The 19,275-nt window shown below is 38.3% G+C and overlaps 2 protein-coding genes across 2 annotated transcripts; both read left to right on the top strand.

Moving 5' to 3' along the window:
* The first annotated feature begins 1,966 nt into the window (after nucleotides 1-1,966).
* Nucleotides 1,967-7,520, top strand: LOC135932706 (major histocompatibility complex class I-related gene protein-like). The gene is made up of 7 exons (XM_065470294.1): nucleotides 1,967-2,057; nucleotides 2,372-2,641; nucleotides 3,025-3,303; nucleotides 4,212-4,529; nucleotides 5,048-5,143; nucleotides 5,650-5,667; nucleotides 5,773-7,520. Exons 1-7 carry the CDS (start codon nucleotides 2,012-2,014, stop codon nucleotides 5,823-5,825), a joined length of 1,080 nt encoding a protein of 359 aa, XP_065326366.1. The 5' UTR covers nucleotides 1,967-2,011; the 3' UTR covers nucleotides 5,826-7,520.
* A 3,149-nt stretch (nucleotides 7,521-10,669) lies between these two features.
* On the top strand, nucleotides 10,670-18,533 carry LOC135932599 (fMet-Leu-Phe receptor-like). The gene is made up of 5 exons (XM_065470076.1): nucleotides 10,670-11,012; nucleotides 11,632-11,742; nucleotides 11,904-11,973; nucleotides 16,774-16,960; nucleotides 17,721-18,533. Exons 1-5 carry the CDS (start codon nucleotides 10,670-10,672, stop codon nucleotides 18,531-18,533), a joined length of 1,524 nt encoding a protein of 507 aa, XP_065326148.1.
* Nucleotides 18,534-19,275: the final 742 nt, after the last annotated feature.

Below are 19,275 nucleotides of genomic sequence, written 5' to 3'. Positions count from 1 at the left end.
CAATAGTTGTTGTTTTCAGTTTCCTTTTGGGCTTTATGTTTTTGCCTTTGTGGATGACGTGCCAATAGACAACTAAACTGCTCACTTTCAGTCCAATCCAGTCTACCTCTGCTTTGGGTTCTCCACTAACAAACCACATAGTCTGTGCAATCTGCAGACCAGGGCAGAGATGTGGGGTTAGGTGACGTACAACATATATTTGTTTTCTTAATCGGGTCAAGATGAGATTTTGAGTGTTTTGGGTAAGCAGCCAAATCTGCATTGTCAGAGCTGGATCTTATTTATTCCTGTGTTAGGGCAGTCTGGTTTCTGCTCTTCAAATGGAGGTAGAAGAACTGCACTTTGAATATAAATAAGGCGGCAAATTCAATTTTCAATTTATTTATACAACACCAAATCAAAACAACAGTCGCCTCAAGTGACTTTATATTGTAAGGTAAAGAACCTACAATAATACATGTGTGGTCAAAGGTTATTCTAAGGGGAAATTACTCCACTCATCTGTCCAGCAGCTTTTTCAGTTTGCTGCCATCGGGGAGGAGACCCTAGAGCCTCCGAACTAGAACCAGCAGACTGAGAGACACCTTCATCCATCAGGCTGTCAGGATGCTGAACTCTATCCCTGCTCGGTCCCTCTCGACTCTCACAAACTCCACACCTGCATTCACCTCTTCCTTCTGAACCCCTCATTCATTCCACCCCCCAAAACATACAAAACTCTGATACTCCATTGTCACCCTTTCACTGACTACCATCTAGCTTGCACATGAACTCGGATTGTGTTGGACGCTGTTATTTACATGGGATTGTACTGTACTGTGTTGTATATAAGACTTTTATTTTATTTTTATCTTTTTATCTTTAAGTACTTTAGTGTACACCGAGGGCCAAAGGAGCATTGTAATTTCTAATTCCTATGTATGATCTCTACATATGGTTTTTGACAATAAAGCTGACTTTGACTTTGACCACAACCTGATGAAGCCAACGGAACTGCATAGAATTCTGTCCATAAAAATCAGGAATCTGTGACACTTGAAACATGTCTGACTCATTGCTGGCAATGCAGACCTACCTCTCACTGCAGATGCACGTGTCCCGAATGGCATGCAGCAAGCTGCAAGATACACTATACTCCCGAAGCACTTCCCACGGAATTCCAAAAGAAATGAATTCAAAAGCCTTCTCCAAGTCCACAAAACACATGCAGACTGGTTAGGCAGCTCCTGCAAAAACACTAGATTTCCTCAAGACGTCTAAGAGCTGTTCTAGTGTTACACAGCTAGGACAAAAGGTGTATTTTTCTTCATGAATCCAAAGTTCACCCAGAGGACAGTCTCTCCTCTCCAGTTCCCTGGCATAGATGTACACATGTAGCTGAGTAGTGTGAGCAAACACTCCAGTCTCCATCCTTAAAAATGGGAACCACTTTTCATAAGTAGCACCCTGTTATAGAAGACACATCTCTGACCAAGCATCAGTTGAATTTCATTTAAATGGAAGTAAAACAATGGTGTTGTCACACAGAAAACCAACATTATGTTCACATCGATATCACTGTTGTAAAGTGTTCATGTTAGTGCTGATATCAGTGATTTCGAGTGGGTTTTGGTTTTTAACAAATTTCCCACGCCTGGGACTAATAAAGGTTATCTTATCTTATCGTATCCCATCTTATCTTATCTTTTTTTCATTCATCTAACTGTTAAAGATAAGTTTTTCAATCTTAAAGACAATTAATAAACAAAAAAGGCTCAGTTACAATGGAAAATTACAGATAAAGCTTTATTTTAATACTAGCCACACCTTTCTAAATTTTTATGCACAACAGTCAGGTTTTATGACAGGGACAGTATAAAAGAGAGAAAACAAGCGACATACATAATGACTTTTATTATGAAAGAACGAAACAGGAAGACGCCCTTATCGAAAACGTGCTGAACGAAACTGGTTTCCGGTAACGGTACAGCGAGCGTAAACAAGATAGTTATTGTAACAGGATGAGGACAGGATGACTTTATTCTTGCTGCTTCTTTTTTGTTCTGTTTCATCTGCAGGTAAGAAAACCGCTTGTATCTTTGAGCTCTTTCTAACCTGACCGAGCCGAGAGTTTACTTTAAAGTTGTTGTAGCCTGAAGTTTTTAAACTAAATTTCAACACTCATTTTGAGGAATGATAAAAATATGGCAAAAACCAAATTATCTTTTGAAAGAGTTAAACGTAGTTTGCATTGATTTCCTTTTGCCACATTTGGTCATTGCTCACACTTTTCTGCAGCATTAACCAAATCATACAACGAATAATATTTGTCATAATATTTGGTATTTTATTGATCTAATCTTATTTGTGTTTACTAAATGTTGTTTCACAGTGAGACACTCGCTGATAAATTACTTCACTGGATCTGCTGGAGCCCCAAATGTCACACAGTTTCTGGGTGTTGCTGTGGTTGATGGCGTTGAGGCAGTTTACTGTGACAGCAGCAACAAGATACTGGAACCAAGACAGGACTGGGTGAAGAAAGTATTTGATAATGACTCTCAGCTGTTGGAGTGGTACAAACATGAGTGCTTTAACATTCAGCCAAGCGCCTTCAGAGCGCGGATTATTAGTTTGAAACAGCAGTTCAACCAAAGTGAAGGTGTGGTATTTTTTTAAATTTATTTTTACATATAATATACAGTGTATCAGATCATATAAGCTAAACTGACTGATGTAAATTTTAGCAATCTTAAGTTAAAGATTTAAAGTTACATTTTTGTACTTCTCAGTTGAGCCCAGGAATCATCAGACTTTACTAATGTGAACATCCCTTAAAATCATAATAAAACAATGCATTTGCATTTTTATTTATTTATTTAGTTTTTGCATGCAGAAGAGCAAAGTGAACTGAAGTGAAATGACTTGTACAAACAAGTCATTTCACTTCAGTGTGCAAACTTGGCCAAATAACGATGATTCTGATTCTTCTAAACTTTTATCCTATGTATCACAGCTCACTGTGTTTTCTCTCTCTCTCTCCAGGTTTTCACATCTTACAGACTAGAAGTGGCTGCAAATGGGAGGAAAGCACTGGAGAGAAGTCTGGCTTTTTGAAGTATGGCTATAATGGAGAAGACTTTATTGAACTGGATCTGAACACACTGTCGTGGGCTTCACTGAAACCAGAGGCTGAGGCTACCAAACAGAGCTGGGATGCTGACAGGAACAGAACAAAACTAAATAAAGTCTTCCTCACTGACGTCTGTCCAGAGCGGCTGAAATCGTTCTTGGACCGTGGGAACAGCTCCCTGCAGAGAACAGGTAGCATTTTTTTGTTGCATTCATTGTAAAAAGTGTCTTGTTATGTGTTTTAAGACAAAGACAAGAAATACTTTATTTACCCCATAAATTATTCATAGTTCTACATGAAGTCTATGGATGGGCGTGGTTTTATCCTTTTTTGTAGTTAACTCTGTTAGAGCTACTCTGAAAACAGTTACTTATTTATAACTGATAATCAGTCATTTGGATTAGAAGCAAAAGTTTCAGAAAAAAAGAGTCCAAATGTAGATATGAAATAAGAAAATGTGAACTTTGATGAAAGCTGATTAGAACCTGCTGAGGCTGAGATGGTTTGGACATGTGCGGAGCAGGGAAGTGGATATACTGGATGTATGATCCTGAATATGGACCTGCCAGGCAGGAGGGAAGAGGAAGACCACAGAGGAGGCTCATGGATGTAGTGAAGGAGGACATGCAGTTGATGTGACAGAAGGGTGAGCAGATGATCTGCTGTGGTGACAAAACAGCAAAGAGAAAGTGCCATAGTTCATTAGTGTTTTTCAAAAAGTGTCATCTCCAACTTGTCTTTTAGCGCCACCTGCTGGTGGTGTTAAAACTGATGGCTGGATTTACATTAAATTTATACAGTATGTCATAATACAGCCGCAATAAAGCTGGTGACTTTTTGGCTCAAATGGCTCACTCTGTTCTGAATTACGGATCAATTTTTGCTTTGATTTTCGCATCTTTGAGTTGATCTTATGTCACAAGCGATGTTTTTCATCCAACATGTAGACGACACTTGCTTTACTGTCGATGTTTCTTTTTCTTCTTATTGAATTTCTTATTGTTTGTTCTTGTCTTCTTTCCTTATCTGTTTTTTGTTTATCTTTATTTTATCTTCCATCCATTCTCATTCTCTCTCTTCCCACCTTCCCTCTCTCCAGTTCCTCCCTCAGTGTCTCTCCTCCAGAAGACTCCTTCCTCGCCAGTCAGCTGCCACGCTACAGGTTTCTACCCAGACAGAGCCGTGATGTTCTGGAGGAAAGATGGAAAGGAGGTCGATGAAGTTGTGCCCCACAGAGAGATCCTCCCCAACGATGATGGGACCTCCCAGATGAGTGCTGATCTGAACGTTTCAGTCACACCTGAAGACTGGGGACGATACGAGTGTGTGTTTCAGTTCTCTGATGTGGAGACGATCATTGTCACAAAACTGAATAAAACACTGATCAGAACAAACTGGAAGGAAAAAATGACAAAAGGTGAGAAAAGCTTGTTTGTTTGGTTTGTTGATTCTGTGGGTTGTCTGTAATGTGATGTCTGAAAGTTTTTTACTGTTTTTGTTTGGAATCCAAGAAGTGGAGCTTCCTGCAGGAATAACTTACAGAGATCCTAAAAGAGAAGAACAAACAAATTCTGTGCTTTTATATAATAAAAATATATGTAAGATGTTACTGCTATTAATTTTCTTAAAGTTAATCTAGTTTAAATTTTAGGATTCTAGTTTAGACATTCCAAGCCTGACAGGAATGACCAGAATTCCTATATAATTCCCCAGATGGCTTCAAACAAAAAAACCCTTGTTTATCTCTTTTTGGCCTTAGATTTTGGGAAATGTTGCCGAGGCTCCTAAAAAAGCATTTAAAAGTCAGTAGTGTAATTTTAGCGCATCTGTTCTGCTTAACTGCAATACATAGTACAGTTGAACGCTATAGGACTGATGTATTTATGTTATAACCTTATTCATCTGCTAATTTTGTTTGTTTGTTTTACTGTGCAGAGAACTCCTCCAACAAGGCCGTCACCCTCACTGTTGTTCTTCTTGTTTTCATCCTCGTTGCTGTCGCTGGATTTGCTTTTTACAAAAAGAAGAAAGGTGAGAGACTCAAATGACCCAAGGAGTATCTTGTAAAATGGTTTAGTGAGCTCTATTAGGCTTTAAGACAGAAAGTGGTTCTGTTTTTACCTTTCTAAATCACCATGGTCAGTTATGCTGAACACATTACTGAAGAGGAACAGGTTATGATCAGAGTTAGGTTTAAAATCAGCTGGAGGTGCCTCATTAAGTCTTTTATTTACTGCGCGTGTTTTAGATGTGCACACAAAATCATAAAATAATTTAAACTGTAACATTACAGCTGCACAAACTGTGCATTGCATTATCAGTGGAATTAAAATCTATTTTATTAGTGATGCAGAAAATGTATAAATGTTGTTGAAACAGAAAGCTCAGCTGAACAGAGAGAGTTTTTTCAAGCCAGCTAATACAAATAAAGCCTGGCTGTGTTGAACTTTATACTATACCCCACCTGATCCTCTAATACAGACTGAAACTGAACTCATCTGGGATTTTGAAATTATGTTGTTTCCTTTTTATTTCAGAAAAACACTTTACACCTTGTAAGTAAACATTATTTTTTTAACTCAGATCTGTACATTTAAGTTTTTATGCATATTGTATATAAAAGTTAGTCCAGGACTAACAGTGCATTTTGTACCTTACAGCTGCTGTAAACATCTGTGAACTCTCTGAGGGAAAGAATGGAGACACCACATAAACAAGCACAGTGTGTACATAAGTACATAAGTCTACACACATCCAGTTAAACAAGTGAAGAGTAAAGAAGATTGTTCTGTCTTGATGCATGCTCAATCATCCAGGAAAGGAAATCCCAAAAAGTTGATTCTGTTTATCTGGACGTAGCGTTTTCAGTGGGAGAAACGTTTCGTCAATCATGACTATTTGCATAATTATGATCTAGACACTGACCTCACAGCCCATTGTTCATCAGTGGGCTGGATTCATGTAATTGTGCAAATGTACTGTTTATAAGAAGATTTGGGAAACGTGCAGTTGGCTGAGACCGAAGAAGTCGCTTTGATGAGTGATGAAACATTTCTACGTCCAGATGAACAGAATCAAGATTGTTTTTTGTTTTTTTTTGGTCACATGTCATTCAGTTTTTTCTGAAAAAGAGAAACCTCAGTCTGCTCTTACTCAGGAAATACTAAATAATTTCTAAACTGGAGTTTTTATTATATCTAGGTGATTAGGGGAGTGTGGCTTGGCTGAATAATTTCTCTTATAAATGCTAAAAATATTTTACTAATTTTCACAAAGACAGAGGCCTGAAGATCTTCAGCACTATCCACTAACACTAAGCTATCTGCTCTGCTTCTTTACATTCTTACCTGTGACACAGGAACCTTCTCTGCTATCAAAGTAAATGTGTGTTCTTCAGTTGTTTATTATAACTGTGACGCTCCAAAAATGTTGCCAAGATTGTATGTGACACCAGTTATAGCAGCCGTCTGTCTGTCTTCAGTTCATCAGTCCTAGCTGATGTTCTGAAACTTTTCTTAAGAATATTTTTTATCTGTTTTGTGGGTTTTTTTTTCTGTTTCTGTCTATGAAGTATTTTATGAAGTGTTAATTAGGAGTTATAGAGAATCCTTGAATATTTTATATTTTATACTTAATCTGAGAGACCTTATTAAAACAAGGTAAATAAGGCACAAATACAAAAAAATCTTTTTTGAATCTTTTTTTAAAATTAATACAATAATCTTTATATTTGTAAATAATAAACATCCTCATTTTCTATGTCTTTAGTATTATTAAAGCTGGAATGCCATCTGATATATGGATGCTGATCAATACGCTTGTTTGTTTTGTATTATATGGATCTGACCTTTCATAGGAAAACTTTTTCCCGTTTTATATTGAAAGTGTTTTCTATGCAAGAATATAATAAGTTTATATTCATTATACTTCATCATTTTAATTTACCTTAAATGAAACATTAAGAGAAAGGATATGTTTCATAATTGACTGTTGAGACTGGAAAACAGTAGGGTCTTACAGACTTTGCCTGAATATTCCTTATTATGAAATTGATGATTGCTATTCTTTCAAGTTTTATTGTCATGTACAGATAAACAGTGTAGCCACATTTATCTATGATGAAATTCTTTGGAGAGAAAAAAAGTGTTAAATATTGCTATTAGCATCATCAGTAACAGAGAGAAACGACTCCACAGAGATGGCTTACGAGCAGGACATTGCTAGAATTTTGAAACAGTGGGGACTTAGCTCTGAAATATCTTGAATTTTCACTTAGTAGCAGCACCTTTTAAAGGTTATTTACTACATTTTATTAGGAAATGAATATCAAATGTCAAACACTGTGTGCTACCTAAAGCTTCAAGTCAGGTGTGTTCAGCTGTCTTTCACAGAATGATAATGAAATAAACAGTGCAATATGACTTCTTCCTCGTTGTTAATTTTTTTCCTCTTTCCAATTCTTTTTTTCACACATCACGTGTGCTTATGATATAGCATAAGAAAAACAAAATGAAGACCTTGGAGTGGCCTCGTCAAAGTCCTGACCTGAAAAACCTTAAAAAGGTTCATGCTCAAAAATCCTCCAATGTGGCTGATTAACAATTCTGCAAAGATGAGTGGGCCAGAATCCCTCCGCAGTGCTGTAAAAGACTCATTGTTATCACAAATGCTTCATGCAGTTATTGCCTTATTCGTAAGAGTATTTCTCAAAACGCGTGTTGATCACAATTATTAACTGTCTGGCATAATAAGTAGCTTTGTTTAGAATTATGCAGAGTTTGTCTGCTTCATCAAGATGTGACGATAACCAAATTGGGCAGCATGTGTCACTGGGAAGATGAGTCTCCTTCACAAACGCTTCAACATTTTCAGTGTTTCACGAAGCCTCGCTTTAACCCATAGCTACACACACCAGGATCCAGATATCCTGTGCAGAAGGGGACAGCCTATCGGTTGCGATTTTTCTTCGTCAAAGTAGGTAACTGTTTACATTACTGGAGCGCCAATTTCCCTAACAGTTCTTAGTTAACTGTTAGTTATCCGAAAGGACGTCCCCCTCCAGCGTAAGAAACAGCTGATTACAGATTAACCTACAGGTGAGGCAATCAGCCCAGGTGTTAAAAGCTGGGAGCGGGAGGAAGACAGGTGTTGTGCCAAAAAGTGATTGCCTGCCAAAAACTGATTTCCAATGTTTCCCTGTATTTTTTATGTCTAATATCTTTACGTATGTTGGTAAATAGACTTCGGTGAACAGCGTTTACAAAGGGGTTATATATAGAATTAAGAAATTATCTGTTTTTTCAAGTATCTTTACAACTCTGTTATATAACAGAGTAAAATATTGTACTTACATTATAACCAATCCGGTCCTTTATCCCCACTTAAAATATTTTTACAGAACTATTGTAATATTTGCTGCCATTTCTGCTGTCCTCTTGGCCAGCTTACTCTTATAAAAGACATTTTTAATGTTAATGAGATTTTTTTAACTGCATAAATAAGTCACTGCCAAAAACTGAAAACTTTTTGTCAAATACCGGAAATCAGTTTTTGGCAGACAATCACTTTTTGGCACAACACCTGGCCTCTAAAACAAAAAGGTGTCGTTAGTGAACCCTTGGCCGCAGAGAGAGGGGGTTGTCAGACAAAAACATGGCTGTGCCATGGGCTCCCCCGTGTCACCTGTTGTAGCCAACCTTTACATGGAGGAAGTGGAAAGGAAGGCTCTTGGCTCTTTCAAAGGAAGAGTACCCAGCCACTGGTACAGATATGTAGACGACACCTGGGTCAAAATCAAAACACAAGAAGTGGAATCCTTCACTGCGCACATTAACGCTGTGGATAAAAACATCAAGTTCACCAGGGAAGACACAAAGGATAACTGTTTGCCTTTCCTGGACTGCGCTGTGCACATTGAAGAGAATGGCAACCTCAACATCGAAGTTTACCGGAAGCCCACACACACGGACCAGTACCTCCTCTTTGACTCCCATCACCCTCTGGAACACAAACTTGGAGTAATCAGGACCCTACACCACCGGGCAGAACATGTTCCCTCTAAGCCTGAAGGGAAAAAGAAGGAACACACACACACATAAAGGAAGCACTCAAAACATGCGGTTATCCTAACTGGGCGTTCATAAAGTCAGCAAAGAGGCACAGAAAAGAGGATCAGACACCAGCGAGGGAGGATAAGAAAGACAGACGCAACAACGTTGTCATCCCCTATGTAGCCGGTGTATCAGAGAAACTCAGGAGAGTTTTCTCCAAGCACGACATCCCAGTGTACTTCAGACCCAGCAGCACACTCAGACAGAAACTGGTTCACCCGAAAGACAAAACTCCAAAACACAGACTTAACAACGTGGTGTATGCTGTACAGTGCAGCGAGGAATGCCCAGACCTCTACATTGGAGAGACCAAACAGCCACTTCACAAGCACATGGCACAACATAGAACAGCCACCTCCACAGGTCAAGACTCAGCAGTTCATCTGCATCTTAAGGATAAAGGTCACTCTTTTGAGGATGCCAACGTTCACATTTTGGACAGAGAGGACAGATGGTTTGAAAGAGGAGTGAAAGAGGCCATCTATGTCCACTGTGAGCGACCATCTTTGAACAGAGGCGGTGGTTTACGACACCAATTGTCTGCCATCTATAATCCAGTTTTGAGTTCCCTCCCCAGACGCCTTAATGCCCACTCACATCCTGGGCCATCTGACCTCAGGAATTCACATGACAAGGTGGGGCCAGGTTTCACAATGAGCTCACCCGAAACCCTGGCTGATTAGGTCCCACACCCGCTTTCACACCTTGCCTCATGTGATTAGAGGATCACCAGGGGGTCCTTTGTCCCTCTTTGGGGGGATACTCCCACTGGGTTTAAATCTGGGACTCTCGGCCATTTGAACTTAGAACTGAAGAAGCTTCTCGGATGAGAGGTGAAACGTCTTCAAGCAACTTAAAGAAGTCCAGACGCTTTTCTTTGCAAACTCCTTTGAATAGCTTGAATAGCTTGAATAGCTTTTTCACACTTGAGGTTCGGTCACAATTGTCCTCGGAGCTTGGGAAGAAAAGCGACTGGACTTCTTTAAGTTTTTTAAAGACATTTCACCTCTCATCCGAGAATCTCCTTTAGCTCTAAAACCAAATGGTGGAGAATCCCAGGTATTTAAACCCTAGTGGGAGTTGACCCACTATTACCATGGTTAATAGTGGGTTTACGACCCTCTTAAGGGACAAGCCCTACTAGTGTTTTAAAATGCCTGGGACTCTCCACCATTTGGTCTTAGGACTAAAGAAGCTTTTCAGATGAGAGATAAGACGTCTTCAAGAAAGTTGAAGTCCAGTTGCTGTCTTTCCAAGCTTCATAGACTACCATGACCTGGAAGACTGACAACCTACACAAACATTCAGTCACAATTATTTTCTGCTGCTACTATGATGGTTTTCATCTGACATGTATGTTGTGCATTTCCTCCTATTGAATTTATTCTTTTTTATATCCTCAACTGGTTTCTTTTCTAATCATTACCTCTTCCTTCCCTCTGCCTCCATGGTCTTCATCCTTCTCTTTCCACCTTCCCTCCCTCTAGTTCTTCCCTCAGTGTCTCTCCTCCAGAAGTCTTCCTCCTCTCCAGTCAGCTGCCACGCTACAGGTTTCTATCCTAACAGAGGTATGATGTTCTGGAGGAAAGATGGAGAGGCGATCCATGAAGTTGTGGATCCTGGAGAGATCCTCCCCAACCATGATGGGACCTTCCAGATGAGTGTTGATCTGAATGTTTCATCAGTCAAACCTGAAGACTGGAGAAGATACAACTGTATGTTTCAGTTCTCCAATGTTGAGGACATCATTTTCACCAAACTGGATAAACCCGTGATTAGAACCAACAGGGGTAAAAACAAAATCAGTAATGATCAAGGTGTGAGCAAATCATTTAATTCTTTTTGTTTGTTAATGCTGTGGATTTAATGTGGTGTTTGAAAGTGCATTCATCCATCTTTCCTTAAATATCCTTGAGAGGATAAGGCACTGGGCTGGTGTTCTGTGAACAGGATAATAACCTGAGAACAAGCCGATGTAGGATTAGGAAGAATAGCTGCTACTGTGGGAATAATTTATGGACAGAGAAGAAAAATGTATTCAATGCTTATTTGTAGTAAAAAACATTTCTTTAACTCCAAGTATGTGATCTGCTACTGCAGTTTATATTCTTAAAAAAGAACATTTAAACTTCAGGCTTCACCATATAACTCTGACAGTGATACTGGATTTTTTTTTTTAAATTCAACAGTGTCACTAATCGATAAAATCCTTGTTATTTTACAGTCTTACAACTGGGGAGATGTTACCGAATGTATTTAGGAGTGAAAACTAGAGCATTTGCACTTGCAATTCTGCTTAATTAAAATATATGTGGTGTATATGATTTTTATAGGATGGCTGTACTTTTGTGTACTATTGTGATGTACTATTCTTTCTCACTCTTTTATTTATTTATTTATTTTACTTAGTAGAGACGCTCCCTGACATGATGATCCCAGTCATTCCCATAGTGGTTGCTGCAGTGGTTGTTCTCATCCTCGTGGCTGCTGTTGGATTTGCTGTTTACAAAAAGAAGAAAGGTAAACCATTTGGATGAGCTGAGCTGACGCTCTGATACAGACTGTAAAACTAAAGTCTTCTACCATTTTGAAATCATTTTTATTTCAGAAACACACTACCTTGTAATATACATCCATCCATATACATCCATCATCTATTTTCTTCTGATTATCCACTTCAGGGGGACAGGACGCTGGAGCCTATTCCATGAGTCATAATGCTACAAGAGGAAGTACTGAACAGACCAGTCTGTCACAGAGCTAACACACACAGACAGACAACCACTCATACCTGAACTCACACTTATGGTCAATTTAGAATCACCAGTTAACCTTATGGATGTATGAGGAATGTGGGAGGAAGCTGGAGTACCCAGAGAAAACTGGTCATGATGAAAATGCCCAAACTACGCCCAGAAAGGCCCCAGACCATATCCAAGTCCTAGAACTTTTTTAAAAAATGTGTTTTATTAATGTTCTTTATAAAAGCCAGTTTTGTAAGCAAGTTGATTTTCAGTTTGTTTACTTTCTTTAATTTTTTAATGAATAATAATAATAATAATATTTCATTGAAAATGAATAGCCTGGGCTTCTTCACAAAGATTAAAGTCTTCAACACTATCTGTTAACAACATTGTGCATTATCTAGAAACATGGGTTGGTATTAAATCATCTGCTCATAATCAACCCATTGTCCATAGATGTGTGTGGTTCACTTTAAGCTTTGAGTCATCAGATTGGTTCTACACACTGTCAAACAGGTTTTAGGTGTTATTTTTAATAAATTAAAAAATAATAATTAAGTAAATAAAAGGCTAAATGTGTTTTCAATCTAAAAGAACTAAAATTGAACATTTGTAAAGTTATCATAAGTCTGTTTCACATTGACCAATAACTTTTAAATTTGAACAAACACATAATGCTTCAGAGGATGAAAAAACTTCATGTGAAACTTCTACTGCAGTGGATGTCATGAGCATGATGTTTGACTCTGTCTGGAGTTTTAGCCATGTGAACCTACGAGCCTTTCTCCTGTTGTTTATGACATATTTAGACCAGAAGTGTCTATGAAAATAAAAAAATAAGGGAAAAATCTTTTGTCATCAGAATTGTTAATAAATATGTCACCTATAATTCAGGAATCTGTAAGGATGCTGAGGATGAAGTCACATGATAGAGCAAATACATTTTCTGTTGAAAGTAGAAATGATAGAGAACCGATGGGAGTTGGAGCCAAAAATTTCTGCCTGTTTCATTTTCTCTTTGAAAGTCACTGCAGTTTCTAATGAGATCATTGGAGTCAATCGAGCTCACAGAGCAGTCTCTTTCTTTATCTCACTCTCTCTCTCTCATCTATAAGAAATAATTCAAAAAAGCCAGTATTTATTTAAATGTTGGATCTCATTTAAGTTAATAATAATAAGAGATCAGGTATTATTTTCTTTCGCAGCCTACATTTGGGTTTGCCCATTTGTAATAACTAGAAGCAGTAGTATCAAAATCATTCATTCAGTAATGACTCCTCTTTAACGATGCACAGCACCTTGCTAACACTTCAGCACTATCATGGTAAATAGGGCTTTGGCGCCTACTTGTGGTGGATGAATTAGTTGCACAGTCTTTTAAATTAGTCAATAGTTATTTAACATAAAACCAACTCTAATAATAGCATAAATTGTCTCCCAAAAGAATAAGTGTCCAGGAAACCACATAACTGAGCTGGAGCTGTTTTACTAAAGTATGCTTTATTATTCAAGTATTGTAATTACCATTGCTCATATCCGCATCAGTGCGTATAAGTGGATTACACAATATTTACCTGGTGTGATAAATGGAAGAATTGATGCATGTGTACATATTCAAGCTCCTTCATCTGTAGATTTTATTTATTTATTTGTTTGTTTACTTGTGAGCGGAGAAGCACTCTGACCTTATTAAGATCTTGTCTCTTAACTTTCCACTTCATTGTCATTCAGGTATTTAGATTTTCTGAAATGCCCCAAATTGTTAACATTCTTTTATTCTGTTATTTATTACTGACATGCCCCCACAGGCAGAGAAGTGCAGGCAGATCAGAAGATATTCAAGTGAAAGTGATCTGAGATGTGCTACCACATAAGTTAAACACACAACACTGTAACCACAAACTCTCCTGAAACACTGTAAACCTAGAAAACCTAGAAATGAACTGCACTTGTCAGTGAGTGTTTAACCAGTGAATTCATTTCTTCTCTCCATAATCAATTAGTTGCTTGGAAAAAATAATTCCACTTTGGGAATTATAAGTGTTTGGGAATGACTCTTTCCTGTTCCAACATAACTGCACACCAGTGCACTAAGCAAGATCTGGTGTGGAAGAACTTGAGTGAGATGCACAGAGTCCTGTCTCAACCCAACAGAGCACCTTCGGGTTAAATTAGAGTGCAGACTGAGAGCCAGGCCTTCTGGTCTGACCTCACAAATGTGCTTCTGGAAAAATGGTTATAATATTTTATTTGTTTGAAGGCAGATGAACGATATAGTGTATCTTTCCCTATATACATTATCACTTTGGCCTTCAAATCATTCTACTGACTTTAAAGGAGAGGTCAGAGGTCAAATATACTATCATACATTAAATTGTTAAACAGTACTTTTTGTATGTTGACAATAGAGATCAAGTTGTAAGAATTAGAGTTTGTAAGAGTTAGATTTTCAAACAGCAAATAATTAAGTTGTAGTACAGCGGTGTGGTTGTTAGCACTCTTGTCCCTGTGACTGCATAATCTGCCTTTTTCCCAAAGTTTATGGTGATTCTAAATTGCCTATAGCAATGTTGGTGTGAATGATTGTTGTTAGCCCTGAAACACACTGGCCACCTGTCCAGGGTGTACCCTGCCTCTCGTTCTAACGCAGTGGGGACAAGCTGCAGCTTCCCACAACTCTGAAGATGGATGTGGAAGAAGATGGATGGGTGGTGTCATTTGCTTTCTTTAGCTGCTGGTCAACCATTAATTACACCACAAACTATTTATTTATAAAATATCTTTTATATATTGTGTTATAAAACACACACACACACAGATGCACACATAGCAAGTGATTAAACTCCTATATTCTGCACGTAATGCTTACAGTTTGTTCAGAACTCGTGTTCCTTTATACACGCTCCTGATTCGGTTTCCTTACCATTTTATAAAGGTTAAGGCTTGATCAAAAAAGTGTATTCATTTATGGCCCTGTGTCTGGCTGCAATATTTTTAGCAACAAAAGAGTAGTTCCCCAAACCTGCACTGCATTAGTGCAAGTATAACCAAACCTCTGAAATAGACAGACCATTTTTAGTTGCACCTTTCTGTGTTAAAAAAGAGAAGAGGGAAATTCCACAAGCTTTCTTTGAAACCCTTTTCCTGCATATAATGGAAATGAGTAACTGGTTATCTAAATTCAGCTCATCTGCGCAAGAATTTCTAATGAATGGTGAATATATACCAAAAACAACACAAGGCCATATATACCTTGGATGTAATCTGCAGAGTCATGTTTGGTGGACAGATGTGAATGTAAGCTTTAATTTGAGTGGCTGAACATAGAACCACAATACAGTGGTGGTTTTCTTCTTCCTTTTCCTGTGTGTGGTTGAAGAAAACTGTGCAGTCCCTGCAGTGCCATATTTATTTCTCCTTTGACTGCTGCAGCTTTACATCTCTGAACAGCAGAAACCACCTTTGTGTTCACCAGCTCGGATATTTTCCTTTGAATAGCTGCTGGTTTTGTTTCCACTGGTAAGACTAATAATTTTCAGTTCATGGCATAACACTTTCCTGAACATACCTTGTTTTATATCACGTTTTGCTAACATCTTGACTCGGTTTCCTGTAGCTTCATGAAGGTTTTGGTCACCACAGTTTGATGGTTTCATGTGCTCAAAATCATAAATCCATGTATAATTAATATATATTTATGTCATGAAGTTATGATCTTTTATCTTTATGTATTCTTCATCATTAATGATAGAATTTAGGTTTCATGGTCATGGGTCAGTTTACCCAATGTTTTGAGTTTTGACTCAGATACCTTTCCTGAAGCAACCTCAAAGGAAGGCAGGCAGTGTTTACTTTGAGGGGAATAGTATTATACTGTGTATATATTAATTTTGTTTTCTTTGTTCTTTTTAAATGTACATCAAGGAGTTTGCAGTGCAGTAAAAACGATGCATTTTGGGATTAACTTGAATGAAAAGCAGATGTGAAATGTAAAATTAAAATCAGAGGTCAAAAGTGACAAAATATTATAAAGCAAACTATGATGTGATATTTACAATCCCCATATAACGTTTAATTCTTAAACATTGTTAATAAAGTTGGACTTTATTTAACCTTAAAGAAGAGGTCAGAAGTCCAAAGTAGGATGATATGTAGGATCTTATATACACTATACTGCAAAATGTATTCACTTAACCATCTAAATCATTGAATTAAGATGTGCCAATGGCATCCAGGGCCACAAGTGTATATAATCAAGCACCTAGGCTTGCAGACTGCATCTACAAACAATTGTTAGAGAATCCATCAATCTCAGGAGTGAATTCCTTCCTGCTGTGATAGCATGGAAAGTGTTTCCAAGGTCAAACTGCTCGATCCAAATGTTATATCACCAAGTGCAATGCAAAGCATCGGATGAAGAGTTGTAAACCCACTGCATTACTGCAGGTACGAAAAGCTTCTGAAATAGACAGGCCATTTTCAATTGTACCTGTCTGTGCTAAAAAAGTGAAGAGGGAAATTCTACAAGCTTTCTTTGAAACCCCTTTTGGGATATGATATATATTAAACATTTAATAGAAATTGTTGAATAGCTTAGTTGACTTTAAATATTTAGGACTCAATTTTATTAATATATTAATATATTTTAAACTTATTTCAATTAAAGTCAAAAGAAGTCCACGTATATACTTTTTTAAATGTTCAAAAATGTAATCTGCAGAGTCATGTTTGGTGCATGGTTCTTTGAGTTTTTACTTCCTAGTGCATTTCTTAGCTATGTTGCCCTTTTTCCTGTGCTCTTTCTCAGCCATGCCATGTTTCCCAATGACTCTCTGCCCAACAACACAGTCAAGCTTTCTAAAGATGACCAGGAAACTATGCTGGGCATCAGTGCCATTATGGACAATGTCAGAACCATTCTCTTTACACTGACTACTGTGCTCGGCATCACAGGAAACTCTGTGGTCATCTGGGTGGCTGGATTCAAATTTAAGGTGAATACTTCGGTGGATAATACCTTTTAAATACCTTCTGAGCTTGTTAGTAATCTGTTTAGTGAAGTCTGTGGGGTCATATTTATTTTCTACTTTAACGGCAGTAAATACACTTGGGGTTAAGAAACTGTGACCTTTACTGGTGTAGGAGACAGGTGTAGGTGGTTTCACAGCACATGCGTGGGATGTCATAGCTATGGTGTGTGTGTTGAGTGAGCAATTCATATAAATATAAACCTCTTTCACCTACTGGGACGTGGTTATCACCTCATTCATTTCACACAGCTGAACAGTGTTAGTAATGGAAGCTGTTTCCAAGGTGAAATACCAACAAAAATCCCCACACTCTGAAGTGTGACACATAAATTAGAAGAGTATTTTGAACTTAATTTCTGTTATGATGTTTCTATTTGATTGATTGATTGATTGATTATACTTTATTCATCACGAGGGAAATTGGGTTGAAGGGCGCTTTCAAGGACGATGTGATTAAGTTAATCAAGTTAAGTTAAGTTTATGTACAAAAGGCACTTGGATTTGCCTTTTGTACATAATTTAGGATTAAGAATGAGTTTGTGCTAGTTTAAGATGACTGAGCCTGAAATAATGCTTAACATTTATATATATAGGAACTCATAATGGCTATTTGTAGACTAATAACATCCCGTTCTGGCTACTGTTTCATGTAAATATTACCTTTCATTTTTGTTTTTCATTTCTTCACTTTTCCATCTTGTTTTATTTTCTTCTTCATCCACAGCCAAAGGTCACCAACGTGTGGCTGGTGAATCTGGCGATAGCAGACCTGATCTTCTGCTTCACACAAGTTTTGACTGTTACTAAGAAGCTCTTCTTTCAGCACTTTTCTTTCGGCCTCTTCGTCTGCAAGTTCAAGACCTTCTTCAAATACACCAACATGTTCTGCTCTGTCTTTCTGCTGGCTGTGATCAGTCTGGATCGAGTGCTTTGTGTCTGGCAACCTGTCCTCACAAAGCGTCGTCGCACCCTGTGGGCAGCGAGGGTGGTGGCAGTCTGTATCTGGATCGCAGCAATGCTCTTCAGCATTCCCTACTTCATCCATCACCAAGTCTACCTGGGCAAGAATAACCTGAGTACGTGCTTGCTGCATCCAAAGGAGAAGGGGTACAACAACACCATAGTTGCTCTCTACTCCATCCGCTTCCTGTGCGGCTTCATATTTCCCTTCATGGTGATTCTGGTCTGTTACATCCTGGCCGCTGTGGGAATCCAACGCACTCGCCTGTCAGGGAAGTCCCGCCCTCTGCGTATACTAGCATGTTTGGTCATTGCCTTCTTCCTGTGCTGGGCGCCTTACCACTGCCTCTTACTGGTGAAGATGGTGGACAGTAAAAAGGCACTGTTGAAAATCTGGTACCCTGTAGCAGAGGGTATTGCCTGCTTCAACAGCTGTGTGAACCCACTGTTATACTTCTGCATGGGGCTAAAAGTCAGTGAGGGATTTAGACAGAGTCTGATAAGAGTTTATAAAAGAGGCCTGGCAGATGACATAGACGGCCAGATGACTCACTCCACTGATCGTTCTTTGGATTAAAGCTCAGGGTTGAAACACAGCACTCTTGTAGTGGTAGGAAAGAGTCAGACAGCACTGACTAAAATTTAAGTTTCTTCCAATGATCCTGAAGTTCAGAAAAACTACAAAAAATCTACAAAAGAATACCTGAAACAGAAATGAACTACAGTGTTCAAAATCCAGATTTCAACCTGATTGAGGTCTACAGGGCAGTAAACAACAGAGTTATTGGACTAATGTAGGACTACTATCAGCAACCAGCCAACCTAGTAATGTCATATTCTGTTTTCTAACAAGATGGCACTGCCCATGCTTTAAAAGCGGTATTTAAATCACAGCCTCACAGAAAGTATTAAATTTGTGACATTTTTTGGGGGAGAAGGCTCCGTGGTGTAAATTAGGCTATGTTGTGTTTCATGTCCACTTTAATGCACATCAAATGCCAAATGAATGATCTCTTTCTCCTTTGTGTGGTCATGTCTGAAAACACTTACTGAAAATTGTTTTTTGTCATTATTATTGTTTATTATTGTGCTGAGATTTTTTTTTTCCATATTGGTTGTTATGGCTGTTCCTGCTGTAAAGTGTAAAATAATTTCAAGGTTTCCTTCAGTTTTTTCTTCTGTCACCAAGTGCTTGCGGATGTCTGACTGTTGGTTTTCTCTGTATGGCTTTTACTTAAAGCACCTGAAGTAAAAGCCGTACAAAAGCACTGACTTTGTACTGAGCTACTACGTGCTTCTTGCTTTTCTGAACACAACTT

The sequence above is a fragment of the Pelmatolapia mariae genome, linkage group LG22 (assembly GCF_036321145.2).
Source record: "Pelmatolapia mariae isolate MD_Pm_ZW linkage group LG22, Pm_UMD_F_2, whole genome shotgun sequence".
NCBI lineage: Eukaryota > Metazoa > Chordata > Actinopteri > Cichliformes > Cichlidae > Pelmatolapia > Pelmatolapia mariae.
This window is presented reverse-complemented; position numbering and strand designations above follow the sequence as displayed.

Bases quoted from the DNA above. Each gene is read 5' to 3' on its own strand.
- LOC135932706 (XM_065470294.1), top strand. From the start codon at position 2,012: ATGACTTTATTCTTGCTGCTTCTTTTTTGTTCTGTTTCATCTGCAG. The intron at 2,058-2,371 runs GTAAGAAAACCG...GTTGTTTCACAG, and splicing joins TTGTTCTGTTTCATCTGCAG to TGAGACACTCGCTGATAAAT. The intron at 2,642-3,024 runs GTGTGGTATTTT...CTCTCTCTCCAG, and splicing joins GCAGTTCAACCAAAGTGAAG to GTTTTCACATCTTACAGACT.
- LOC135932599 (XM_065470076.1), top strand. From the start codon at position 10,670: ATGGTCTTCATCCTTCTCTTTCCACCTTCCCTCCCTCTAGTTCTTCCC. The intron at 11,743-11,903 runs GTAAACCATTTG...TATCCACTTCAG, and splicing joins TGTTTACAAAAAGAAGAAAG to GGGGACAGGACGCTGGAGCC. The intron at 16,961-17,720 runs GTGAATACTTCG...CTTCATCCACAG, and splicing joins TGGCTGGATTCAAATTTAAG to CCAAAGGTCACCAACGTGTG.